At 43.0% G+C, this 21,104-nt stretch overlaps 1 protein-coding gene across 4 annotated transcripts in view; it reads right to left on the bottom strand.

Annotated features, from left to right (window-relative positions):
* Positions 1–1,709: 1,709 nt before the first annotated feature.
* The window catches only part of MARK1 (microtubule affinity regulating kinase 1), a 118,456-nt gene continuing 99,061 nt past the window's right edge, over positions 1,710–21,104 (bottom strand). The window contains exons 14-18 of one of the 4 annotated variants that reach the window (XM_032872955.1): positions 16,107–16,207; positions 14,654–14,818; positions 13,490–13,741; positions 7,226–7,261; positions 1,710–3,702 (exon numbers count right to left, since the gene is read on the bottom strand). In XM_032872955.1, coding sequence (XP_032728846.1) covers positions 3,348–3,702; positions 7,226–7,261; positions 13,490–13,741; positions 14,654–14,818; positions 16,107–16,207 — 909 coding nt within the window. In that variant the 3' untranslated portion in view covers positions 1,710–3,347. Of the gene's footprint in view, positions 3,703–7,225; positions 7,271–13,489; positions 13,742–14,653; positions 14,819–16,106; positions 16,208–19,101; positions 19,206–21,104 lie in introns of those variants that run through there. The other 3 variants (XM_032872954.1, XM_032872956.1, XM_032872957.1) reach the window with 3 other exon arrangements.

Here is a 21,104-nt window from a genome sequence, read left to right as displayed (position 1 = left end):
CTTAGAAGGTCTCTTATTCTCCTATTTATGCAAAAACTCACCTTTCCTTAAATTCCTATGGAAGCTCCTGTCTGTGTTTGCTTGAGAACTTTCATTGTTCCATTGTGGGTGTGCTTTTTACAGTTTTGTGTGCCTTACATTTTGTCTTTCCGAAATGGACCAAAATCTCAGAAGTAGGAACCACCTTTTACAATTCTTTCATAGGTCTTAAGACACAGTGGGTGCTGCAATAGACTTAAAAATGAAGGCAGGGACCACTGTAAGTACTTTCTTATGGGCTCACTTACAGTAAATTGGTGTCTCATGTTTTTGTTGCCTACATTGTGAAATGATCCTGAAAATCACTTCCCAAAAGATTTTTTTTTTTTTTAAGTAAATTCTACTCCTAATGTGGGGCTCAAACTCATGACATTGTGATCATGAGCTGCGTGCTCCACCGAATGAGCCAGCCAGGTGCCCCAAGGCCTTTCAGGTTTTATTTTATTAGCAGTAGTATTTTTAAAAAATTTTACTTATTTATTTATGGAGAGAGCTCACAAGTAGGCAGAGAGGCAGGCAGTAGTGGGGAGAGAGAGGGAGCAGGCTCCCCGCTGAGCAGAGAGCCTGACTCGGAGCTTGATCCCAGGACCCTGAGATCATGACCTGAGCTGAAGGCAGAGGCTTTAACCCACTGAGCCACCCAGGTGCCCCTTATTTAAAACATTTTTAATTAAAAAAAAAAAAAAGATATTTATTTGATCCAGAGAGAGACAGCGAGAGAGGGAACACAAGTAGGGGGAGTGGCAGAGGGGGAGGGAGAAGCAGGCTCCCCGTTGGGCAACAAGTCCTATGTGGTGCTTGATCCCAGGACTCTGGGATCATGATCTGAGCCGAAGACAGATGCTTAACGACTGAGTCACCCAGGCACCCATCAGGTTTTAAATCAAATCCTACCTTAGACGATATTACTGGGTCAAGATTCTTGAGTATTATTTCTTGTTATTATTTGTCAAATTTTTATTTATCAAATTCAATATTGTATCCTGGTCTCTACAAAATAATTAATCTAATATTAGGGATGTTAAGTCAAATAATATTTAAACAGAAACCAAGGAAACCCTGATATCACATAGCCAGTGAATATAAGTGGTATTTATTTATGTAAACATATTGTAAAATTCCTCTAACTCGTCAAAAAAATAGTTATGTTGTCATATAAAATGGGAAAATCTGAAATGAATATCAAGATTTCATTTTTAGTTCATAAAAAATTCTGAAGTAAAGTTCCTTGCCACAAATATATGAGTTAACCAGAGTGAGAAAATGTAACAAAAAAAGGAAACCAACCCCTGCCCTCCAACCGCCCCCCCCACCAGTTTCTATGATGGCTTTTTTTTTTTTTAAGTGTTTTGATGCTAGGAATTCCTATAAAAAGAGTCAATTTTTCTTGTCATAATGACATTTTGAAAACCTACATAGTTCCACCCCCTGCCAACTAAATTTAGAACACAGGAAATAAACTCCCCATACAGAATATATTTGTGCCAGAAAACAGGTAATTCACATTCTGATAAAGAGCAGAAGACAAGTGCTTTATTATGAGAACTGTTCAAGTAAAATTTCAGTGTGCACCAGTGAAAGTGAATAAAGATTTGCATCAATTTTTCTGAATGAACACTAGGTCAAAAAGGGGGCTACACAGGTTGTTGTTGTTGTTGTTGTTGTTGTTGTTTTTTCCAAACACCATCCTTTGCTAAGGCAAAAATACACTTCATTTTAGAACAGAACTGTTACAGAAGAAAGCTACGTCACATTACAGTACAGAATGTAAAATTCACCCTAGTCCGGACGCCATTACGGAATGGCACATCACCTACACATGGAGCTTTCTGATGTAGGTTAGAATTACAGTATTTATCACAGCTTTATTCTCCTTTGAACTGATAAAACTTCAATACACTTTTCCTTTTCTCAGGAGTGTGTAGATGGGGCCCATATGTTGATATTACAGTAATTACAACATTAAATAACATTGCACAGTCAACCTCCAAGGCTAATTCCATAAAAAATAACAAGTATGAAAAGGTACCTTTCCTAGTGGTTTTACATCACATATATCACTAATTATGAAAAAAAAAGGAGGCAAATGCCCAATTACAAAGCTGCACATTATAGGCATAACGATGTGGAATAAATACAAGAAATCTGGCAAAATAGTAAAAACAAACAGGTTACCTGGGAACAAACTCAACAATCACATAAGCATAAATCAATAATACACTGTTATAAATAGTAGGTTTTGCTCCAAAGTCTCCTCTAAGTACTTACAGATATTATTACTGTGTCGGGGGTGGATGAAGAGGCTGGGAGGAGAAAAGGTAAATGTTCCCAACGCCAGTTAGTTCCTGAGGTGGCATTATTTCTTAACTGACGCATTGATCAACACTGTAGGATGAGTTTGTGCTATGAGACGGTCCCGATATTACTCTATTTCCGCAATTACACTGCGGTATTCAGGAGGCAGCAAACCTAAGTGAAAGTTCACATTTATAATAGCCAGGTGGAGTATTGATTCTTTTTAATTTTGCTGCTACATTTAGCAGTGGGCCAGAAAACACTTTGAAGTTTCAAAGAAATTTGATACAGGTTTAACTTTTTCCCCAGCACTTCTCAGATAGCTCAAGGCAAAGCAATGATTATTTCCATGTAGTTTATTTTAAAAACTCTAAGTGCCAACACTGTAAACATTTTGTATTTTCTCAATTACACCTTGTCTGAGAACAAGGAGGAGAGCAAAGATAAGCAGGAATAATCTGTGTATAGTAAAGCTGATTATTTGTCAGCTTCTGGTTTAAATTTAAATAGGATTTAAAAATAATTTTTAAAAGTCCATGCTACAATTTTAAAGACTATTTCTGTGCACTTTTAATTCTGGACACAATTTTCAAAATTGCATGATGGAGGTAAGAATTTAAAAAACCCACCATAATGTAAATAACAGGGAAGAACATCTCCAACTGAAAGCGTCATACACTTATGTGCAGAAATCTAGACAACTATACAAGTTCTTTAAGCAATCATCTGTTTTATTATACAACTCTATGAACAGAAAAATGAACAGAAATACACAATATACTTACCTGTACATGTGAACCTACTTTTTTAGCTACAGATATTTAGTATACTTCACACGGACTCTAGCCGTCCAGTCCCTAACTATGTATGTCCTTATTGCATGAAGGGCAATTTCTACATGGTGGGGGAGGGTGGGAGACTCACAGGCCAATCGCGTTAGGCATTACCAATACATTCAAAACTGCACCTCATACGTGAATGTATCTTCCCTGATCCTGTAAATTTGAGTTTCTTTACAGCTTAAGCTCATTTGCTATTTTAGATGCGATGTTCTTAAAGGCAATAGACGTCCCAGATATTCGCTTGAAGCGGACCCCGTTCAGTGACAGGCGCGGCAACTTGCAGACCTCCATCTCCCACTGCACGAGGCTGTCCTGTCTAGCATCTCCGTGGACGCAGAAAAGCAAAAACCTCTCTTTCTGTTCATAATCACAGTTATTTGCATCTAACACTTTCCGGATTTCTCTCATCATGTCATTGGGGTCCATTGAACTAGTGGTCTTCATGCTCCACGTGAAACGCAAAGAACGTGGCTTAGAATCTTTACCCTCTTCCTTGTCTCTTTCTTTTGGTTCCCCGGACGTACTTCTAGAAGGAGAGGGCAGAGGGAGAGAATGGAAACAAAAACCGCGTTCAGCAGAGAAATCAAAGCGCACATGAAGCCTAAGCGGTCATCGCTCAGAGTCTAAACTACCCAGTTTACAGACTGCCTTCAGGTGGATGCAAATGTTTGCGTCCTCTCGCTGTCCCCAAAACAGACCCCGGGACGCCATCTGCCTTGGCCTTGTTTGTGGCAAACGAGTTTATAGCTGGAAGTGAAGAACTCCACGCTTTGTCAGCTCCTTCCACAACTTCTCTGTTTAAGCTGCAAAAGCAGATTCTCCATTTTCTGCACCTTCACACAAACAGAAACTGCTCACATTCTCCTTACGAATACATATTTTTAAAAACGTAGGTTCCCCCTTTTCTCTACCTCTTTTGGGTAGGAAGAGGGATGGGGACAAGGCTAGCAGTAATGTCAAAGGAGGGACTATTTACACTGCATCGTGCTGACAAACGGCGTCGCGCTGCAAGGAGGTGAAGGCGTCAGGTCACAGCACACGGCTAAGTGTAGACATCAGGCCCTCTCGGGGTTTCAGCGCTTTGCTAAAGACATCCTTAACGGCCTCTGCGAGGCTCCACGTGGCCCACACCCCCCTCCTGCCTCCAACCCCTCATTTCGTACCACCTTCCTCCCTGCTCCTTCTTCTCAAGACGCACTGGCCTCCGTGCTGTGCTCAGGACACAAGGGCTGCTCCCCAGGGAGCTGCATGGCCAACTCCCTTCCTTCTTTCAGCTCTCTGCTCACTTTCCGCCTGTAGTAAACCTTGACCAGCCTCGGGCACCCCCAGCTCCTCCCGGCATGGCCACCCACCGCCCTGCCCCTGCTCTAGTGTTTCCTCTATGGCCCTTGCTACATTCTCATATACTGTATTTTCCCCTAATACACCATCTGATTAGTTTAGCTATGATGGTCACTGTTTCCTGTCCGACTCTACCGCTGGGCTGTGACTTCTGGGAGAGCCCAGAGTCTTATCTGTTTTGCTCCCCGGTCTCTCTCGGGCCTCCCGGGCTGCGCTGGGCACACGGGAGCTGACGGACACGTTCGGTAAGGGACTCAACCTGACTGAACCATCCTTATTGTAGGTCTCCCATAAATAAAACAGAACCAGAAAACCTATTTCCAATCATCCCAGAAAGGTAAAAGAGATTATTTATGATTCAGAAGACCCTGTAATTAAGTTTGCAGAGCAATTTTCCAAAGAGAGAGGTTGCCATTTTAACTTGTTAATTTAGCTCACTTATATGTGATTTAAAGAAAAAATGATAACCTTTGAAAGGAGTCTATAACCTACGATATGAACATTTTGTATTCATGTATATGCTTTATGTCAAAGTCAGCATATAATACATACTTGTATATATGCATTTCTATGTGTACACTGCTATACGTGTTTTCTTCCTCATTCCTAGGTACCTGAGCCCAAATCTCTGCAAACGATGCAAGTTTGAGAAAATCAGGAAAGGAAGAAGTAGAGAAAATAAACTTCTCAAGACTATTAGACAAATACGGACAGTGTTTGTTTCACTGTCTTCTCTCTCATTCTCTTTTGACTCACAGACACTAAGCCACTGCAATACAGACCTCCCTGGGCCTGCAGATCTCCTGAGAGTCATTTAGCAGAACCACATGCACAGCTCTGGTTATGGAATCGGCATGCCAGGGCTGGAAGGGACCCAGGAGAACACGTGATTGAACCCTCGTTTTAAAAACAGAACCGGTGGCTAGGAAACTCACAGTACTTTTCTAAGGTCATAGAGCTAATGAGCTGAAAAAACAAAGACCAGGAAGCAGTTTTTCTTCCATTCCACCAAGGTCATTTTTCTACATGTATCTCAAAGGTGTTTCCACTGGGGATGGGAACTGTAGAAGGCTCCTGAAAATGCTAAGGCTACTTACGACAGCGAACATTTACTGGGTACTTACTAGGTGCCAGGAACTGTTTCAAGTGCCTAACATGCATTATTTACTCACTTACCCTAACGACTCCAGAGTTAGAGCAACTGCCCAAGGTCACACAGCTAGGCAAGTGGTAGGGCATGGCTCAAACCCCCGGGGTCTGGCTCGAGAGCCCCAGCTTTTCACCAGTGTGCCCCGCCACGTCCCTGACATGACAGGACCTCCTCCTGCTCCTTGCAGTTTCCTCAATTGTAGAAGGGATACTTTTCACCGGGCTCCTGTGAGAACTGAATGACCGGCTAGTTATAGGCAGTAGGCACTCACTAAGGTTGTTGAAAAGCAAAAAGAGAAGGAAAAAAAAAAGAAAACTAACCCCAGTAATAATGAAAGAAAGGGACCGCAGCCCCGTGAAAAGGACAGAGTACAGATAGGTAAGCTGCAGTGACCAGCGGCCACCCGTGGCACTCACTGCACTATCACGTGTCTCAGAGGGAAATTTCGTGGAAAGGCGGGATGAGACACAAGAGTCTCTGAAGCCACAACTCAGGGAGGGGAGGGGCTACCCCAAATGTCCTTCACGTTTATTTCACAGGCAGAAGGAAAGTCACAACTATTCGTCCTGCCTCCCCTTCCTCCGGCTGCCTACCGTGGTGACTCGGGCACCTAACTCAATAGAGAGACATTTCAACTACTGTGACCAAATATAGCAGTTTGAAAAAAAAAATATCAACTAGGAATACTTGGTAAAGTCTTCCCAAAGCTCATTATATTTTATATTTTAATTAATTTTAAGAGGTAGAAATTAAACTGGGGGTTGTGCTCGGCCGGTCAAAACTCGTTCTTGAATGAAGCTGGGGCATCTGTCCTACCATGGAGGTGCTCGTCCAGGTTCTGTGATCTGTACGGGTCCTTTCAAGCTGGCGTGCACGCCAAATAATTTAATGCCTTCCTTTCTTCCACTTCCCGTTTGTCAATATGAACACAAGTACTAACATGCCATTGGCGTGGGCCCCGGACCCGCAGCACCAGCATCTCACGCAGCGACCCCCAACCCAACCTCAAACCCTGGGGGCGGGGCCCCCCACCTGATTCCCACTGGGCTTGTGCTGGAGACCCCCCGTCAGAAGGAACACACAGCCACCACCGGATGCCAAAAACCATCGAGGAAGGCAGGGCGAGCATCTGCAAATGTGGTCCGCCATTGCACACTCACCTAAAGTATTCCTAATATCAAACCTTCCTACATAATTTGGCCACCTCCATGTTGCGTGTTATCTAATTCCAGTTACATCATTTTAGTGAGAAAAGGATCAGTACATTTTAATCCATTAATTCTTCTGCTAGGACACATTTTATAGGACAGGAAGGCTACTTCTCTACAGAGCATACAAATCAAAACAATGCTGAGAAAATGCAAACTTCAAGTGAACTAACTCACACTTCGTTAAACGCTAGGCAACATTAAGCAAACCCATCCCGATATAAAAGCGTAAAATGCACATACTCTCTAGTTATTAGCTCTATTCAGATTTATTAGGTCCTGCACGTCTTTCGAAAGCACATCTGCATAGACGGGGGCCTAGCAGCGAAGTATTGGTAGTGGCTCCTCACCTTGAGGTGTCTGTGCGGCCACTGGCTTCGCCTTCACTGGGATCCCTCAAAACAAAGTGGAGGTTGAGATTTAATGATAAGAGTGAAAAATAGACCAAGAAAACCCACATCTAAAATGATGTTAAAGTTAACGTGTTAAGCAAACTTCAGCACACTTTTCTGTTACTAGTCAGCCTCACATGGCTTTGCACGTTTGTGCTGTAAGCAGCGCAGCTGCCATTTTATTGAGCGTCTACTGGGTCTTGTCAGAGGAGATGCTAGATTGATGGTTTAGGATTTTTGCTTTTGTTTCTGTTTTTAAGAGGATCTTCCAATTCCCAGTCACAATTTTAAAGTCAGAATTTCTCTTTTGGTTGAGTTTCGTTCAATTCATAGTTAAAACTAATAATTTTCAGCAGTGAGATCCAACTTTGTATTTGTTATAAATGTAATTCTAGTAGTCGCTCAATTTAGAAAATATATAACCTTGTTGTTATATTATATATATATTATATATATATTATATATTAACCTTGTTGTTAAAAATAAAGTTCAACATATCTGTGTTTCTACAAATAAGAACCAAGTTTAAATCAGCAATGAACTTAACTTCACATGTTACACTAGTGATTCATGCACACGATCAAACGTTACAGCAAACCAACAGCCTATCCAAGCAGGTGAGTCTAAAAACACGAGTTCAATCTTAAGCAGAAACATTCATCTTACCTGGATATCCACCTGTGAAATAAAACCAGGAAAACTCTACTAATCGTCCTTCTGTTGAACGTCATTCATATTTTTGAAGTCTACCAAAATTTTAACTACTTTGTCATTTTCAAATGTAATTAAATCTTGACAGAGGAGCATCAAGTTAAACACCAGTTTAGATGCATTAAGAGATGGCATGGGAGAGCAAAATACTATTAAATCACTGGGAAGAAATAACCAACTCAAACCCAGAAGTTAATGTTTTCTTAATGTTTTCACTGTTCCCGGAACATTCATGTTATTTCTGTAAAGTGACTGCAGTGGGAATAAAATCAGGGCCACTTTCCTCATCCCCCAATGAGTGAATCATACCCATACACGGAGCTCTACAGCTTGAGCTGGAGGTTAGAGATACGAATGCCTTATGCATCTCAGGGTCTTTAACACCAGGCCTTTCTTGACAAACATGTTGTGCAAAAACCATTTTCCTCTCTGAGTCAAAAAGGACAAACAAGACATATTCTTATACTCAAATGGGGATTTCTTAAATGTCCAATAACTGGCATTTTCATTGGCAAGTGTAATAATTCAGAGTTATCTTCACAAACCTATCTTTATGATAGCACACGGATGTATCTTTAAAAAAATAAAATAAAAAAACAAGAGCTGGAAATGCATATCATCGGGCACGTGCAGCCGTGCGGATGTCCTGGAGGGCGGCCCATCGGCGGGAAAGAAGGACAGTGAGGCCGCTGCTTTAACAGAAAGGGGCATGCGTCTCCCCGGGCTTGTGACCTACTTCTATTTCGCCGGCTAAGTCGCTGTAGGTAGATACCTATTCCGCAGCTGCTGAACTTGAAGCATTAGGAATGAGGCTCTACTTCTCCTGTTCTCACTGTTGAAACAGCCACAGACTCATCGTGTCCTCCCACCCCCTCATTCCTGCCGTCCTGGAAGCCAACAGAAACACCGACTTGAAGAGCGTCTGCCACGTGGCAGTGGCTTCACCTAGTCCAGCTGCCCGGAGGGAGGCAGCTGGGGAGAGACAGAGCCCGTGGGCTGTCGGAGCACATGCAGGGCGGCAGGGCTCCCCAACACTGAACACTTAGAAAACACAGACAAAAGTGGCCAACTATCTTATACACAGCAATATATACTCAACTGAACTAATTTGGTTATTCCCTAATAAGAGAGCGCTATGGTTAAAAAAATCATTAAGGTTGGGGCACCCTGATGGCTCAGTGGGTTAAGCCTCTGCCTTCGGCTCAGGTCATGACCTCAGGGTCCTGGGATCGAGCCCCGCATCGGACTCTTTGCTCAGCGGGGAGCCTACTTCCCCCTCTCTCTCTGCCTACTTGTGATCTGTCAAATAAATAAATAAAATCTTTAAAAAAAATCATATGGTTTGCTACAACCTCCAGTTTGTACAGTAGTTCAATGGAACTATCCAAACAAACGGTTCTCAATGCTGTTTAAAAGGTTTTTTTTTTTTTTAGGCTTTTGAAATAGTATTTCTACACCGTCCCTGAAAGAGCACTCTAGTGTAAGTCACTTTCCTAATTGGAAAGTTCTTTCCTAAGACCAGAAAACAACTCTCTCACGTGGTCCTCTCAGCATACAGCCTTTTTACTGGCCAAGGAGAACTTAATACTAACGGGCTTCCTCTTTGTAACAGTGGTTTTCGAGTACATGAATGATTACCTCCAAATTACTCTTTACCCTTCCCTTCCTAAAGTTTAACAACCCAAATTTTCTTACCTTTTTCCCTATAACATCCTATCTTTTCCTCTTTTTAAGCATCTAGTGGCCCATCAACTCAGTCGGTGCTAAAGCTGGCGAGGTGTCGGGGCTGTCGCTGTTGACATCACCCCATCAGATGAGATCTGGTGGGGGTGAGGGCAGCTTGTAGCCAGACAACACCGTGACATCACCAGGGGGCCGCTGGTCACTCGGGGTGCCAGTGTGAGTCACGGGGAAGTGAGGAAGGCAAAGAGAACAGACAGAAAGGCAGGGCTTGAACTCAGGATGGTCTTAAGAAGAGACAAGTGGGAAGGACGGACAATCTGGGGCCTGGGGTAAGAATAATAAATAATAAGGCTAGAATAGCTCCTGAACATCAGGAAATTCTCCCGGTTCCCTCCAGGCCTCCAACCTTTCGGAAAGTTCAATACACTGAGCACACAGTTAGATCCACCGCACTTCGGTTTGCTGGCTGCTGAGAACACCGCAGTTCGCTCCTGGTACAGAAACCAGCGCTCCGCGTGTGCTCCTGCACTGGGCCGTGCGTGCAGCCCACACACCCCTCTGTAGCTGCGCAGGCGACACGAGGGAAGACCGAGCCCGGCAGTGAGCACACACGCACTCGTAAAGCCAATGCTGTTCACGTGGTGACAAGTGACCTCCGAGGAGAACTGGGAATTTTTTCTTTTCTCTAACCAAACCCTGAATTAATTAAAAATATGTCAAAAATTAAAAGACAAAAAAATCCTACCAAACTGCCAACAAAGGAGAGCAAACAACTTCTACCCTGCCCTCTTCTCCCCGAGCTGCCCCTCAAAAGGCTCTATGAAGCGACACTGTTCAGAAGTTAACAAAGGCATCGTGGAACTTTGGAAATGTTCCTGTTGGCTCCCCTCAGAGGCCAGCTGGGCCACCCTTAACCCTCAGAGGACTTTCTATTTCAGGGCCTGCTTCCTTCAGAGCACTTACCGGGGCTTACTATGACCTTATCTGTTTACTTTTAAAATTGGTCTTCCACACTATTCAACCACTCGTTCCATAAATGTGTCATGTCACATCACGTGTCGCTGTAGGCCCTCAACATGCAGCAGCAGATTCAGCAGAGAACAAACAGGTAAAGCGGGGTGTGTGTGTGTGTGTGTGTGTGTGTGTGCGCACGCGCGATGGTTTCAGATAGTGTTAGGTGCTACAAAGAAAAACAAAGCAGGGAGAGGGCCGCTGCTAGAAGAGGCAGTGATTGTAAAGAGGCAATGGAGGAAGGGCTCGCTGGGGAAGGGACACTCCAGCAAAGACCCAAATGAGTGCAGAAGCAGCCAGCTGGGCAGGTGAGGGGATGGGAGGGGGAGAGGGAGGGAGGGAGGAGAGGGTTCCAGGGAGAAGGAACTGCAAACACAAAACCTTGCACAGTGAGCCCCGGTGTGCACGAGGACACTCAGCTGCCCCATGTGGCCGGCGTGTGACCAGCAATGGGTGTGGGGAGAAGATGAGGTCAGAGCAGAAATGGCCAGACCACACTGGCCTCCAAGGCCACTGGGCAGGCTTCGAACTGTGTTCTGAATGGGATAAAAGCAAGCTGCAGGCTTTCAAGTGCGGACTGACCCTGCTGAGCACAGACGAGGACAAGGGCAGAAGCGAGGAGGGCGGTTAGCAGGCAGAAGACAAGCAGTGGGTTCAGTGACAGAGGCTGCGGTAGGAGTGACAGAAGAAGCTACGTCTGGGAGATGCTGGGAAGGCAGAGCCAACACCACAGGCCAGCAGCCTGGCACGTGGTCTGAGAACTAGAAGGAAGGTGTCACCATTACCTAATGTGGTGAAGAAAGAGGGAGGACCGATGTTGGGGGGCGGTGGGGAGCTGGATTTTGGACACAGTCTGTCTGGAAGTCTATGACAGCCATGTGGAGAGGCTACATAGACAACCGGCTATGGGAGTCTCTAGTTCAGAGGTGCGATCTGGGCTAAAGACACAGGTTTGGGAGCTGTTCACGTAAGATGAATGTAAGGTCATCAGCCTGAATGAGATCCACAAGAGAGTGAAGACAGCCAGAGAAGAGAGCATGTCCAGAGCCCAAGTCCCGGGGCAGTCTGGTACTTCGAGGTCAAGGGGAAAGGCAAGGGAACCTGCAAAGAACCAGCAAAATGGCTGGAGATGAATAGTTGGGAGAGGTGGGAGGACGACCAAGAGCCAAGTGAGCAAAACGTTTGAAGGGCGCCATGCTGTGTGGTAAGTGCTCTTGGGAAGGGGGCTCCCTCCATCTCCCTCGCGGCTGGGGCAACGGCACCAGCAGGCGGCAGGTCCTCCCAGGTCTGTCACGTGGCTCTACAGCCATCCTCCATCCCAGGCTCCCAACAGACTTTCTCCCTGCCATGTTCTTGCTCGGACACTCTGTCCTAACCTCTTCTCCAGGGCTCTTTACTATGCTTCCTCTAGAATCTATGCTTTCATTGCAAAGTAAAGAGAACTATGTTACATGTTGCTTAATGTACAATTAATAATTGAGCTTCTTGACTCAAAACCATTTTCCTTCACTTCAAAATTAATCCTGCCTTAGCCATGACTAATTAATCCTGGCTTTGAGTGGTCAGCCAAATTCCACCCAGCAGAAACTACTGCTGATCCGGCCAGGACCTTGAAGACCGTCAGACAGCACTAACTGTCCTGCTGACTCTGTGGTGAGCTTCCTTCCGGCTCTTTCTCTCTTCAGGTGTCATGCTGCATGGTCGCTGCCCACATGGACTAACATCACTGTTGATATGGTTAGAAATCGATGTTGCACTTGAGCATTTAAAGTTTTAAATTCAGCTGGAGACCCTGGGTAAACTGTCCATGAACAGCTCCAAGAAAAGGCAAGAGACTAAAGCTGCTGCTTCTCTTTGCAGCAACCGCTCTCTGAAATCCTAGAACACTAATAACCTGGATAATTAAGTATTTAATTAATGTTTTTTTAAGGCATGTGTAATAATTTCCTCCCTAGAATTTCTACCTCCTCAAACAAGTCTGTGGTACGGAGCTTTAGCTGCCCCCCACCCCACGGACAGCATGCCTTCCTCTGGCCTCGCATTCTGCAGCGCGTTCTGCTCGCTATCACGCTGGCTGCTTACATGTCTGCCCCTTCCAGGACTGCAGGCGTCTGGAGCACACAGATGTGGTCTTACTCATCTTTGTGTCCTGCTTGGCACCTAGCACAGGGCTTTGTACGTGTGGGATTTTGCAGGCTTTCAGGGGGACCTGATCATAGATCAAGTGGACATCCACCGGCATCGTGTTCAGCGACTTCCATCATCAGTGCGTCAGGGAACGTTTGAGAAGAGCACAATTCTGTTTGATTAGAAGTTGACTATACTCGGACTCATTTTGTTTTTGCTGGGTTTTGGTGTTAAGCTTCTATGATGTTAAATTCCATAAGTAATCCATGTGACTCCAAAACAGAGGCTTGTTTCACAAGGAAGGAAATAAAGGGTAAACTACACATTATTGGTGAGCAATTTAAAAGTAGTCTGAAAAAATATTATTTGAAGGACAAATGGAAACTCATTATTTCCTTTTTTTTTTTTTTTAAATCAAGGTGTTTGAGTAGGAGATAATCTGTTAAACATATTTTTGATGTCAGTTTTCCTCTTTCCACTCTCTTTTACAGAATTTAACAATTCCTATGTTGCCCATTTCTTTTCTTTGTCTTAGGGAAAAATACATCATGTCCTCCTTGATTTTCTTCTTCAAACTTCGGTAAAATGCCATGAAACCATTTTGGAAAATCACAGGAAAGGTGAAAGAAAAAACCGAGTCTCCTTTGCAATTCCTCGAGGAAACAAACACCACCGCACATCGGTACTGACCTGCGAACGAATTTGGATGTGATTTTGCTTATTATACCCGTGGATGTCCCCCTCCTGGCGTGTGCAAAGGCTCCAGGCTCGTGCGAGGGGGAGGCGGGTGGCCCGTTGTAGGCGGCGCTGCGACGCTCCCGCAGCTGCTCCCCGTGGAAAGTGCTGCGGCTTGAGCTGCCCCGGGGGAAGCGGGTGCGGTCAGGGGTGCTGGCGCTAATACTGTGAGCAGAGGGGGAGGCGGCAGGCACTCTCTGCGTCGCACTGTTGGGACAAATTAAGTTAGGTTATTCGGAATAATGACTGAGAAAGCTTTCACTCATTCTAAACCTACCAAAACAAAACAACAAAATAAAACCAAGAACTACCAAAAACTTGCCATGGCTACCTTCCCTAGGCCCTCTTTCACCTGCTCCCATTAGAGATGCATGGGGGTCACCGTACTGAGGGGAGAGGGATGACATTTCAGTTCAAAACAAAATGCCTTTTACAGAAATATGGTTATTAAAGATGAAGAAGTTATTGAAACAGGGATCTAAACACTTCAGAATTTAAACCATTCGGGACTATGGAACATGAATGTTCCTCATCAAAAAGCATCTGAATGGAACCATTTCGTATTCACAGTGCAGGCCTGGGGGACAACAGGAGGCTTTGGGACCCCACTGTTTTAAGTAACCCTTTAACGATGCTTCTGAACTTGAGAAATCCTAACATAGACAAATACTGGAAAAATGGACATATCATTTTAAACCTAAAATGGTTCTTTGAGATCATCTGTTTCCCTGATAGAGGAAAAAAAAAAAGGCCAATTTCATTAAAAAAAAAAAAAAAAGTAACTGGCAGCAGCCAAGGTTACCCAGAGGTCTCCATTCCCAGTCTCTTGTTGATTTGTTTTTACACCATAAAAATTCAATTTACCTGAATGATAAATTGGGCAGCAATCCTTTATGGGTGGATTTAAAACAAAATCCTTAAAGAAAATTCCTTTAGAAAATGATTTAAATCATATGCAACATTTTTGAAAACAGGTAGGGTGTGGTGTGTTTATGTTATAATTCAACTTCCCCCTGCTACAGACACTGAATCTTCCCGGAACGCTCTCGATGTGATGGTGCTTATCATGTATTTTTGTAAGCCGCTATGTTCGGATACGCAATGCACCCAGCACGTTACCCGGGCCGGTAAGCTTCAGAGCCGTCTTTAATGGTTGGCAGTGTGACTTTAATAGGATGGCCAGAAGTGGACATGGACTTCTGGTGGCGGGGTCGTGCTGAGGGGATGGTGGGAGCCACAGCAGAGCCTGCAGAGGATATGCTACTGGCGGACATCTCCGTAAGGCTTTCGACAGAAAACAGTTGAGAAGACCATAGAAATGTAAAAGAGAAGAGAAATGGCAGTTTACTTAAATTTAAGAGATAGATTTTTAAAATCTAAATTGACTACACCTTTCATGACTGAGACACTTAAAAGAAATTAACATTAGTGGCATTATTAGTGACTAACAAACCAATATTCTTGCCAAAAAACGTACAGAGTGAATTTACCACTACCTTCCACGGAAAAGACCTTGCACACGCTTGCTCTGTAACTGTGAATCTGAGAAGGACAATGAAATTACTCTCATGATCAGAGACCCTTTTCACTTTCCAAGAGTCATAGTTTGGTGGAATGTGTTGCTGTGGTTTGTTGTCCCTTATACAGTAAGAATTCATAATTACGACAAATACTGTCTCTGGAAACATCATGAGAACACTTTCAGTTCGTACTAGTAATCAGTTAACTGTGGTACGTTAAAGGAGCTGCAGATCAGGACTGGGGAAGCGAGAAGGAGTGAAGTCAGAAATCAGTCCCCAAGTCCTTTTCTAGCTTAAAGGATCTTATGTCCGAGGGAGATAGATTTACCTCTGTACGCTTTATAATTACACTTACTTCACATGTCTATTAATTGGGAGGGAGCAAATGTTAAGCACAGTCTGTCCCGTCCGCTGACATGACAAGGGATGGAGCTAAGAACAGAATTTTATGAGAACAGGCTCCCTGCTCTTTTGTACTATATTGATGAAGAGCCCTTAAAACTCACGAGGAAAAGAAGCTAAACTTTTAAAATAATAAACATACTATGACTTGTCATTATTTAAAATAAAACATGTTGAGGATTCCATGGTTCTCAATGATCAGCTAAGATGGCCAAATTTCTTTAGAGGAAGGAAAAGAAAACCTTCATGGTTTGGATACGATAATGGCATGATGGAAGGGGGAGGGGCAAGGAGGGAAGGCTAAAAAAAAAAAAGTAAAGTAAAAGATAAAAAGGAAGCAGCAGGATAAGACAAATTAAGACGGTCAGATTAGGAGGGGATAATTTGTTTTATCACACGGAAATATTTACTACCAGGCTTCATACAGCAATCAGTCCTCAGGTTAAGAGATTTACCACCTGTTTTCCCTAAGCACGCTTCCATCTTTCCATTCTGGTACAGAAGGGGAGACGCCTTAGTGAGAATGGTTGGTTGCAGCTGTAGCCTCTAGCAGTCCCTTTGCTCTTGACCCATGAGCTACAGATGTTCTAGCAAGAGCAGTAATGCACGACGACAATGAAGCGGGCCCCACATGATGCAGGGACAGTTACCTGCTGTCTTTTCCATTCTGCAATGCTGCGTACCGATCTGTGGTCCTTTCACAGACATACGTGTTCCTTCTTGCCATGCTACCTCCAGGATACACAGTGCTCTTTAAGAAGGAAAAAAGAAATCCATCTTAAAATTCTAACTGTAGCTGTGGAAAGTCAAAGAAATGAATTTAGGAGGCAAAGGACTTTGGAAAATAAAAAACCCGTGGTAGAATTTTCATTTGTCAGACCTTACATGAACAAGCTAATCTCACACCAGTCTCTCTCTCAGTTACATGGCAGGAGTGACAGGCAAAGCATGACAAGCTCATGATGGTTTTTTAGCTTGTCGTCCTGCAGCAGCAGTGAGCAGCTGTTTGGAAGCAATGAGAAAGCAGTTTTTATTTTCTCCCCTACAAACTGGTGGTAGGGAGAAGGGCGGGGGAGTGGTATAGGCAGCTCTGTAGGGCCAGGAGCAAGAGACGACTCCACAAGAAATACAATCACAGACCAGAAACCTGTGGCAGTGACAGTGGTGGCCCCCACAAGCTTGCAGGCTGCCACTCTTCACCTGCTCAGGGAACCCCCACAGCCCACGGTGACGTAAAGGAGACGCGGTCTCCCGGGTCAGAGGCATGCCCCACTGCGGCCACCAACACCAACGGTGTGTCTCCCTCATTGCAGGTTTAGGTCAGGAGGCAAGCCAAGTGTGAGCAGCTCCGGAGCAAAGAGAATAAGCAAAGACGGACAGCATCTCCTTACCACGCACACAACCACTGATCTGGAAACCCCGCTGTTGTACCTGCTGAAGTCTTGACTAGTTACCAGTACTAGTTACCAGTACTAAACCATATGGGCATGATCTCCAAATGGGACGCATGCTCTTCTGCTGTTTAATCCTTACTCCAACAGAAAAAAAAAAATTCCCTATTCCTGGCTAATTTGGCTTTCACTGTTCTCTGAAACACATAACTAACTTAAAATTTGTTGAATCATAAGAGCTAGGATGTCTCGACTAAGTTTGGAGGAGCAAAAAAGCCTCCTATAAACAAAATTGTTTAAGTGCAGATTTCAAACTTTTCAACGGTCTAGGTTTCTGGATGGAAGGAATTTTGTCACCATTTACATAAAAAACACAAAAGTGGGGCGCCTGAGTGGCTCAGTGGGTTAAAGCCTCTGCCTTCGGCTTGGGTCGTGATCCCAGTGTCCTGGGATCGAGCCCCGCGTCGGGCTCTCTGCTCAGTGGGGAGCCTGCTTCCCTCTCTCTCTGCCTGCCTCTCTGTCTACTTGTGATCTCTGTCTGTCAAATAAATAAATAAAATCTTAAAAAAACCCACAAAAGCTATAAAAGTGTGGTAGCAGAAGAGAGTAAGATCATTAAGAACATTTTTTAGGTAAGACACTGTGTACGTTAAGTGAAGGCAAAGAAGCCAGTTTACTCTGGAGAGATCCATTATGAAACTAGCTTGTGGCAAGTTCTTAAACTTTACTTTTGATAATTTCATTGTTTTGGCTAAACTGTCATATGAGTAACCTAACCGTGAACAAATTCCTGGTCAATTCCTTCTGGTCACTTGCAGTAACACTACTTTGCTTCTCAAAGTGCGATGGGTGACCAGTTTCTCTTTCAAGACCGTGCCTTCTGGGTTCGCCGTCCTCCCGCACCACCTCCCTTCCATTGTCCCTTGGCTGCCAGTGACACTCAGATGGAGCATTCCCCCAGGAAACAAGGATATGATCAGGTAAAAGTTGCAGAGCACAGTCTTGCTGATCCCATGTGACAGACGTGCATCTATAAAATTAACTTTTAGAACTGGCCTTTAGTGAGGCTCTGTTTAGGATCTGGGGACTAGATCTAAAACCATTCTCACAGAGCCCTGAACTCTCGGCCTGGAAACTGTCCTAAAGTGGATATACAAATTTTTCTGATTTTCCCAAGAAACCAGGCCTGTGCAGACAACTTCTATGGGCCCATTTCATACTAACGTGATTTTATATAATTATACTATGATTTTTAGGAAAATGTTTTATACTATAATTATGGCACTCTCAGCCTAAGTATCCCAGAAAGAAGTATCTCCTTCCCTTTGTTTTTTTTTTTTTTTTAAAGAAGGGGATTATAGTATTTTTTACAGGATGCAAAATTTTGTAGTTTTTCTTATTTACATATGTGATAAATAATACTGAAAAACAAATTTACAAGTTTTATCATATTTTTGATGAAAGAATAACGTCACATATTTGCAACTTCAAAACTCAACATCTGGCCTCCGAGTTTCTAGGTTAGCCAAGAGCTTACCATCGACTCCTACATGCAAGATTTCTGGATGGGAATTTCTTGAAGGGAAAAATACTAAGTTTGTTCTTCCTGCATATTACTGTGGAAAGACCCCTAAGGTCTCACACAAATAGAAACACTCCCATCATTTAGAGTCTGTAATGTTGTGGGTGAGAACAATAGAAGAGATGATCACCAACAAATTTCACCAATCAATGATTACATCTAGTTAACTACTTACCTCAGAACTCCCCCCACGGTCATCATCACCCTTAAGTCATACGGTAGACTACAGTTAAGTCACACTGTCAACAGAATCATACTTAGAATTAAGAGCTTTTACCATTGATTGAAAAAGGCTCCTGATTTTATAAACATTAAATGCACTGTTAAACTATATAATCTACTAAATTATCTACCCATCTTTTCCATCAGAAAGTAAAAAGCCATCAGACGGGAGGTGGGTAGGGGGATGGGTTAGAAAGGTGATGAGGATTAAGGGGGGGCACGTGTGATGAGTACCAGATGTTGCATGGGAAAAAAAAGTAAAAACCCACGTCATCCCATTTGAGTGGATTACATATTTTCTATTATACTCCATTTATAGACAAACAATAGAGTCACTGGTAAAATGTTTGGTTTTTTAAATTAATATTTTATAATACGACAGAGCCTCGATTATAAATGCTCAAGTTCCTTTCTTTTAGACATTACCTCAAAGAAAAGAGATTAAAGCTGTGTATTTGGCTTTTGTACTTTGGGGTCAGCAAACTTTTTCTGTGAGGAGTCAGATGACAAACATTTTACACTCTGCAGGCCACGCCATCAATGTCACCCATAGTCTGAGAAATGCAAATTAAAAACAAAAGGGTATACTTTTTTTGTTTTTTGACCCTCAGGCAAAGACTTTTAAAGATCAATAATACCCAGTTGTTGATAAAGCTTGTGGAGATATAATGACTCTCTGATTATTCCAACCATTAAAATTACCCTGGCAGTATTTATTAAAAATTTAAATAAGCCTATTCCAAGGATACACACAGAGCCAGGAGCGTCCATTAGCACAAGTTAGTGCCATGGCTCTGGAGAGGGGATGGGAGAGAGGGTGGAGGCTTACACACTCCAGGGGACCACAGGCCACACGGACTGAGGAGGGGGGTGAGCCACCTGAGGTAAACATGTCACCCAGAAACCAGATTCTGAGAATGTATATAACAGAAATGCAATAATAACCTAAGTGTACAAGAACGAATTTTCTGAAAAACTGAAAACTCTGAATATTCCACAAATAGTTGAAAAATTATGATAGCATGTCTATTAATACAGAGGAAATAAGGCTCTGGTCTTAAGAGGAGATCTAAGTGTTCTGATGTAAAAGGACCTGATAATATTATTAGTGAGAAAAATTAAAATGTAACAGAATATGATCTCATTTCTACGAAAAAATAAATCCTGTATGTACATATATATTCATTTATGTTTTCTTTAAAAAGGAGATTCTATGAAGGAATTCATCCCAAACGATAACACTAGTTATATTGGAAGGTGAGAATAGAAGGTAAGGGATGGGAAAGGGAAAACTATTAATTTTACCTGAGATGCTTCTAAACTGTTAAACAAGATATATTATTTTGGTTTCTCAAAATTAACACAGCAAATTAAGATAAATTTCGTACTAAGTGGCTCAGAACAAAATTTCTCTACCAGAATCTCCTGGCTTATATTTTTATTTCTTAAAGATGATAACTACGTCCAGATAATTAACTGGAATTTAAACCAAGGTCTTAGTTTTGATGCTTCTTTAAATTCATAAATATGCTGGGAACAGCCACTAATGATTCTGTGGAAGCACTAATGATTCTGAGGAAGCTACCATGTCAACATACAACAGGAGATTATAAATAGGGGAGATAAGGTTTACATGGGGAAGCAACAGGGAATGATACAAGACCGTGGACAACGAAGGGCTAAGTGATGTGCTACAACAATCAGAAAGACTGATGAGATCTGGAGCCTTCAGTCACAGAAGGGTCAACCTAGGAGATGGGTTGACCCTTGAAACGATCTGCAAAAATGGCATTTTCATAATGGAGGGGGGACCTTCAGACAAGAGCAGCACATAAAAACAGGGGTGGAAAGAGGCAGCTGAGTACGTCCCTGGGAAACTAAGACCAGCCTGAGATGAAGGACAGCTTGCTATAGCAAGTGGCACAAAACAGGGGACCAAATTTTTTCTTTCTGCATTGTGGGGTAATGATGCCCCAGAAACTGTCCTCTGGCTAATGTTTAGATAAAGGAAAATGATGGCCTGCCTAGGAAAATTACTTTTCCAAGTGATGTCTCAGACTCTGTGAAGTTGGCAGGTAGAGGGGGTTGTCTTTACCAGTTCTGAAAATGGGTATGCACACCCATTTCAGAGTCTAGGAGGCGCTAATCAAATCACATATTTTTAAAAAAGATATGGTTTCAATGAACTACATAAAACAGTGGGTGCTTGGGAATTTAACTCAGTTGCAACTAAGGTTGTGTTAGGCTTTCTGTTTTTTTTTTTTCCTTTTCTTTTTCTACTTTCCATAGGCTCAATTTTTTTTCTTCTGTTGGTTTAAAAGTTATAAATTCTATTTTTATTCTTATGTTGTTTGCCCTTAAGTCCCTGAACTCATGTTTGCTTAGCACTAGTGAGTTTTTAAACTTACCCCACTCTTCCCATCTTCTGTGAACAAGGCATATGCTCTTCTTCC

This window comes from Lontra canadensis, unplaced genomic scaffold (genome assembly GCF_010015895.1).
Source record: "Lontra canadensis isolate GAN:19392208 unplaced genomic scaffold, GSC_riverotter_1.0 scaffold46, whole genome shotgun sequence".
Classification (NCBI taxonomy): domain Eukaryota; kingdom Metazoa; phylum Chordata; class Mammalia; order Carnivora; family Mustelidae; genus Lontra; species Lontra canadensis.
This window is presented reverse-complemented; position numbering and strand designations above follow the sequence as displayed.